Source organism: Lottia gigantea, assembly GCF_000327385.1.
Source record: "Lottia gigantea unplaced genomic scaffold LOTGIsca_32, whole genome shotgun sequence".
Lineage (NCBI taxonomy): Eukaryota > Metazoa > Mollusca > Gastropoda > Lottiidae > Lottia > Lottia gigantea.
The window spans coordinates 972,774-980,383 of NW_008709073.1; the positions used below are offsets into that span (position 1 = coordinate 972,774).

A 7,610-nucleotide genomic window follows, 5' to 3' on the forward strand; every position below is an offset into this window, starting at 1 on the left:
ATCCACACGTTGAATCCGACCGAGAAATGTTGTCTGAAATTCAAGAGATGTACCCTCATGATGTCTGCTCTTATCCAATCGGTATTGATGCTAAATTGAAGGATGGCGAAGATTTTAAAACGAGTGGTGATGTTTTGAAAATGGGGCCTTTGTTTGGACTAATCTGTGTGAATTCAGACCAGCCAGATGGCACATGCGAAGATTATGAAGTCAGATTCTGCTGTCAGACAGGTAATATACATGTACATAAAATATACAATCCTGGTGTAAGACATTAGCACAAAATTTTCAATTGGATACATTGTAATGGAAATAAATGTCTGAAAGAGATTAATGTTCATTTCTTAATCTACCGAATCTTTTTTCAATATATCTTTTGGTCGTTTTCAATATCGTATTTAGAACATGAAGATCCACCATGTGATGGATGTTGGACTTCTTACTTTAACCTGGGTGATCCATCCAATGAACACCAGAACGAAACGTTATCTGCAATCCAAGATCAATACCCTGATGAAATCTGTCAGTCTCCTACCGGTATTGATGCAAGATTACTGAATGGCAGAGATTATTCTACTAGCGGTGATAAAGTAACTGTTGGGAAAATGTATGGACTAACCTGTTCAAATTCAGAACAGGCTGATCATCAATGTGAAGACTATAAAGTCAGATTCTGCTGCAAGGAAGGTAAATTAAATACATTATGTTTTAAAATATGTACAATATTTTATTATAAAACCACACTACATGTCCAAAATTTTAAGCTGCTATAGTGTATACGTTGCTTTTGATATTGGAAGATAAAACAGTTAATTGAAATATAAGCCAATCATGTTCTCAAAAAGTTGGAAGGATTTTTAATCTCAAAATTGATATGAAACGTCTTAATTCCACAAAAAGAAAAATCAATAAGCAAGTTTTATATTTGTTCACGTTTCTGCTTCTTTGTTTAGAACCTAAAGAACCATATTGTGCTGGGCACTGGACACAATTCTTTGATATCGATGATCCAAATGACGGTATAGAAGCGGAAAATTTGGACGGCATCCTAAATGAGAATCCTAATCAAGTTTGTCAGTATCCTATAAGTATGGATGCCAGATTGAAAAATGGCAAAGATTATTCCACTAGCGATGATTTAGTTACTGTCGAAAAGTTCGGAATTACCTGTAAAGATGAAAATCAAATTGGAGGCAACAAATGTGACGATTATAAAATCAGATTCTGCTGTAGAGAAGGTAAACGATTTCATTGCAAAAATCTAATATGTTGTCAGATTGTGCATTATTTTTTTTTTAAAATTATGCAAACTATGCACTTAAAATATCTGATTCACAGTTGAAATTAGAAAAAAGAGGCTAAATCACCGTACTGACCATTTTTTTCGTATTGCGCACTGCCTGGCGTTGACCGCCTTTATTATCCAAAGTCTAATTCTTGCCAGACTTTGTCAATGTAATTGCAGTGAAATGTTTTATTTGCTATTTTCCACTTCATAATTGGTGTTTGAATGCTAAAATAAAAGATAAACTAAAGAATAAATTGAGGATAATAGGATAATTCATAATTAATTCTCAATCGTCAGTATATTAAGGAGCGGGCACAAGAGGGTCTCGGTTGGAGACTTTTGTCGCCGATTAGATTCTTGGCTTGAGTTTCAACGAGTGGCACACGAGGAGACAGAAATCTCTAGTCGGTTGTTTTCCACCTTGTCGATAATCACGTGTGGATCATGCAATTGAAAAGAAAAGGAATCTGATTGGATGATGACGGTCTGTCTTGCAGAAGATAAAACTATCGGGGACAATTATCAAACTTGCTTGATATTATAAATTCTGTCGGCGACACGATAATCTTGTCGTGGAAGCATGGACACACGTTAGATTTTACTCAAGATTCGAGTCGGAGACTAAAATCTCCGACCAAGACCGCTCGTGTGCCCGAACCTGTAATGATGAGATCTTCATGTGCCATATACATGTAAGGAAACAATCTGTTGGCTGAATTCATCGAACACCTATCCACATCATTTAATAACATACTGCGTTATTTTTTTACTTCCTTTGCATGTCCTTTTTTCGACGCAATTTGAAGACCCACCATGTGTTGGTTATTGGACCCGATTCTTTAACATCGACAATCCAAGCGGAGAATATGACGACGAACGTTTGTTAAAAATACAAAAGAAGAACCCTAATGATATCTGCTCTTGTCCTACTGATATTGACGCTAGATTGATATCGAATGGCATGGATCATTCTACTAGTGGAGATATACTGGCAATCGGTCCATCGTATGGATTAACTTGTAAGAATGAAGACCAACCAGACAACGAATGCGAAGATTATGAAGTTAGATTTTGCTGTCAGAAAGGTGAAATTTTTGTATTCTTTCATCATTGTACAAAATTGATCTAACCTGCAATCTATATAATTGTGGTAGTTATGAAATGCCATCTTGGATATTACAAGATGAATGAAAAGGTGTCCATAGAAAGAGTAAATAATCTTTTTCCGCAGATTTGTAGTCAGTTCTTAGATCCGCAGATTTTTAGTCAGTTCTTAGATCCCATGATTTGTAGTCAGTTTTTAGATCCCCAGATTTGTAGTCAGTTATTTGATCCACAGATTTGTAGCCAGTTCTTTGATCCACAGATTTGTAGCCAGTTCTTAGATCCGCAGATTTTTAGTCAGTTCTTAGATCCCATGATTTGTAGTCAGTTCTTAGATCCGCAGATTTGTAGTCAGTTATTAGATCCAAGATTTGTAGTCAGTTCTCAGATCCGCAGATGTTTAGTCAGTTCTTAGATCCACAGATTGTAGCCAGTTCTTAGATCCGCAGATGTTTAGTCAGTTCTTAGATCCGCAGATTTGTAGTCAGTTATTAGATCCAAGATTTGTAGCCAGTTCTTAGATCCGCAGATGTTTAGTCAGTTCTTAGATCCACAGATTTGTAGCCAGTTCTTAGATCCGCAGATGTTTAGTCAATTCTTAGATCCCCAGGTTTGTAGTCAGTTCTTAGATCCGCAGATGTTTAGTTAATTCTTAGATCCCCAGGTTTGTAGTCAGTTCTTAGATCCGCAGATGTTTAGTCAATTCTTAGATCCCCAGGTTGTAGCCAGTTCTTAGATCCCCAGATTTGTAGTCAGTAAGTGTAATATTGTTGCAGAGTGGTTCCAAATTTTATTTTTCTGTAAATTACTAAGTATAATATCGGTAAATGCTATAGAAGGGTTGTCCTAAATAAGTATAGGCAACGCAGCATTTTATTTAGCTTTTCAAAACTTTCCATATTTCAAAACTGACCCTTTAGTGACATAAAGGTTATATTTTAAATTAGAAAAGACAGCCGACATGAAAATTAGTTTCACAAACGCTCACGAGTCAATTATTTTGTATCATTTGAATTAATCTTTCAGAAACAAACAAAATTTTGCAATGGCTTTTTTCTCTACAGAATATAACGGGCCACCCTGTAAAGGTTACTGGACAGAATTTTTCAACCGAGATACTCCATCCGACGATTTTGACCTGGAGACTTTGTTTAAAATCAGAAAGGAATATGGTCGAAGAGTCTGTCGAGAGCCTATTGGTATTGATGCTAGACTTTTGAATGGCAAGGATTATTCTACAAGTGGTGAAGTTGTAGTTATCGGCCCACGTTATGGATTTTCTTGCAAGAATGAAAACCAGTTAGATGGAAAATGCGAAGATTATAAGGTCAGATTCTGCTGCAGGTAAATATCATTCATTATTTTATCTTCTAGTTTGACCAGCAATATACTCTATATACAACATAACTTCGTTAATAGCCAATACAAATGACTTGTAGTTTGCAAACTGCGGGGGTGTTTTCATAACAAAGAAATAGAGTAGTCTGATTATATGATTTACTAACCGGTATTTCGCAACCATAGCTGGCTTATGATTCTCAAATAAAAATCAATCAGTATGATAAATAATCAGACTGATTTATGGCTTTGGTAGAAAGATCTAGCTTTGAGAATGCTCACACGTAATGCCATAGACAAGGGATGACATTTACATCCAATAGATCTATTCAAAATAAAAGCTGCAACGACTTGCAGCTCTTTAACTAAGTGAATTTGATTAGATGCAAATATTTCAATATGGATTGAGAGACATTAAATTGTTTACCTAAGACTGGATGCAACTAATCTATAAGTCTTAATCGCCTTGCAGAAAAACTTTCTGACTCTCGATCCATCCATCCCCAAATAATATATTAGTTAATTGTAATCATCTTTCTTATTTATAGTGGAAGTAAATATTAACATGGAATCTACAGAAAACCGAAATTCCCACTCTTAATTGCTTTTTTTCTTACATCTCTGACATTTGAACCTTTTCATTTATGTTTATATTCCTATTTTCGGAACGTTGGTCAACTAATTTGTATTTTAACAACACCAAAGTTGATGGTAATCTTTAGGAAGCTGACAGAAAGACCAACTAAGGGTACTAAGGGGAAATAGTTCTCAATTTATATGTGCTGCCGTATTATTATTAAATAAATCAATAGAACTAATGTTAATTTTTGGTTATATATAAAATAGTCGTATGACTTAAGGATTTGATGACAGAAAAGAGAGGTTTTGATTTACCAAATCTATTGATTTTCTTCCTAATTAACACCTCAAGTTTAATTATCGTGTATAAGATGAAAAAGCACTCGTCTTATGAAATGCAGAACAACCATATTTTACAAGAGTACAAACTTCTGTTCCTTGATCAAAAATAAAACTTTTCTATATTATCCGTATCCATTTATAGCTGGAATGATGAAGAACGGTGGCAACACTCTCTCTCTAATCGACTCACTTAAATTAAGTTTTGTTCAAAGTTGTGGGCACGATTAATAAAAGAGGTTTTAAATTTTGATTTCAAACTTAGAACGTTTTATTTGTGAACCAGGGATCTTTTTCTCCAAAACTTAATTGAGATTAAATCCAGATTTAAAGAAATACAGTAATCTGATGGGATCTTAAAACTTAATTTAAAATCGAACAAAAAGCCGGGTCGAAGATCATAAATTCCAAATACAAGCTTATAAACTTTTTGGCAGATCAGAATATATTTTCAAAGTTTAAAAATTACATAATAATTTAAATGTAATTCGAAGTTTTACGTCCTACTTTTCTACACCCGAATGAGGTAATGAAGACCTGCAACATCTCGCAAACTCATTTTAGATTTCTGCTGTTGAGAATCTTTGAAGAGTGCAGACTGTGGCGCACACTGACATCTCATGTGCACACCCCCTGCTAATTTGTCGGTTGGAGCAGAGTCTAGGCCCTGTTTGATGGAATGTCAGCAATGATAAAGTCTTTGGTGTCTTGAAAATGGTTTTTCTCGTAATCTTAAGATATCAAGGCAATATCTCAAAAACAGTTTATCATCAAATTCATACATTACCATGGTATCATCATCATACATATTTATTTAAAATATCATCAAAATGGATAAACACTGTTGTCTCTTTGATCCTTACAGATGAGAAGAATAGTTAAAAAATAGTATTAATACATCAAACATACACCGATCCTCTTCTGAATCTCTCAGTTTCCAATTTGAGCCGTTCACACGACCAAAGTAATCAGTGAAAGAAAAAATCCGAAGAACCTTTTCTTTTCTCAACTTTTATTACATTTACAATAAACATTACAATCACATAAACTTGAATTGGCAAGATCCATTTCTATCCAAATAATGAATCAATTATCATTCACTACAGTCCACGAGACTCTGCTTCAAAATGTTGTTGACCATAACACTATGTAGGTGATTAAATATTCTCACTGGCTGTACTTAAACTAAACATTTTCTTATATGCTTCATTAACATTTCACTTTTAATCTATTCCAAGCAAATGTACTAAAATAAAATAAAGACATTTTCCATTGGAGTTGAAAAAAGGGGAGGGGCGTTATTTAGAGAAAAATGCACCTCTTGATAATATTTAAAAGAATGTGATTAGACATAGTCTAATTTCAGAGGGAGAAAATAAGGAGGTGGAAATCTCAGGTTTTCTAAATGGCAAAGGGCTGTCCACAGGGGATGTAGTCAACAAGGATGAGCGCATTCACGAACAACGACTTCATAGCAACAGCCCTAACAAACAAACTTGCACCATTATGATTACTTAATGACTAGATACCACTTGAACTAAAGAATTGAAGTTAGATATACATATCTTAGATATACGTATTTTATAAAATACCTGTAATTTGTAGTCCAGCCAATGTGTACAGAACTTCCATCTATGTATTTAACATCTGTTAATGATTTTAACAAAGATATATTGTTCTTTACCAGTAACCATTTGTTTTCATCAATCGTTAATGTTTTCTCATATAAATACGGTTTTGAATCAAACCTGAAGAAAATGGGTAATAAATAAAGTTTAAGCAATAATCAAAAAATTTAGATATACATAATACTCTACAATAAAACTCTACTCTATAATTATTTTTTTATATTCATATTACAACCTGTTCTATGGGACAAAATTGCTTGTAATTGACAGTTGTAAATGCATATGTATTATTTTTCAATAAATTTACAACAACTCTATAATGATGCACATACCCTGATATTTATGTAGGCCTAATGATTTAAGAATTTACAATCAAACTCAAAGTTGAGAGTGGTTGCCTATATATTATTGATAAAACAATTCTTTACAAGAATTGTTATTTCCATAACAGGTAGAAGTTTATCTATACCCCACATGTATTTAAAAACCATATAAAAAAAAAATCATCAAAATAATGCAATCACGGTCCCTACGAAAAAACAAAGTTGGCATAACGCAGACACAAAAATTTTGATTAAGCCTTCTACGACGATATCAAGTTGACTCAACCTTACTTTTGGCTATATATCTATATTTTAAAATAACATTAGATTTTAAAACTGCACATTAATTTTACAGATAATCAAAAGCTCAAAGTGTTCCAGTTTTTCTAGTAAATATTCCTAACGAGCTACCAAAACAAAAATGTCAACAAACCAATGGAAAAATCCACTTTCATTTTCTTACCTGTAAATACAACTTTCTGAATTTCACTTTTCCCAGCGCCCCAGATAAATGTATTCTTTACAAAAGATACGGCTCTTGTGCAACAAGTTTCTGAAGAAAGAATATCTTTTGCATGGTCTTTCGATTCATTTTGTCGGTCAGATTGTTTACAGAAAGTTGACCTAGCCGAACTAGAAAAGGTTAACGGAGTTATATATAAGAATAACGTCATTTGATTGGTTTGATATCGGTCTAATATTTAGAAACAGGTCACACTCTCGGCAAGAGGCGCGAATATTTTAGTTCCATATTTTCGGCACCTGATACAAGCAATCTGACAGAATTCCAACTTGGGAACATGGATTCTTGACTTTATCATTGCAAAATCAACACACTTAGCTTGAAATTTTTTAATCCCCTTAAAATTTGAAAAAGTGAAACGTTAAGTGCTGACAGTCCATGGTCTTAACATGTCATAAGTCATACACGTTATTATTGCCAATAGTCATACAGTTGAGTAGGGGGTAAAAGCACTCACCTTTAGATATATTGGGATGACCCAACACTAT

At 33.8% G+C, this 7,610-nt stretch overlaps 2 protein-coding genes across 2 annotated transcripts; both read left to right on the top strand.

The window, feature by feature from the left end:
* Positions 1–2,471: 2,471 nt before the first annotated feature.
* Positions 2,472–3,041, top strand: LOTGIDRAFT_119766 (hypothetical protein; the record flags this gene model as incomplete). The annotated part of the gene is made up of 2 exons (XM_009057989.1): positions 2,472–2,765; positions 2,895–3,041. 2 exons carry the CDS (start codon positions 2,472–2,474, stop codon positions 3,039–3,041), a joined length of 441 nt encoding a protein of 146 aa, XP_009056237.1.
* A 396-nt stretch (positions 3,042–3,437) lies between these two features.
* Positions 3,438–3,740, top strand: LOTGIDRAFT_119892 (hypothetical protein; the record flags this gene model as incomplete). Its single annotated transcript, XM_009057990.1, has 1 exon — positions 3,438–3,740. One exon carries the CDS (start codon positions 3,438–3,440, stop codon positions 3,738–3,740), a length of 303 nt encoding a protein of 100 aa, XP_009056238.1.
* Between the last annotated feature and the right edge of the window lie 3,870 nt (positions 3,741–7,610).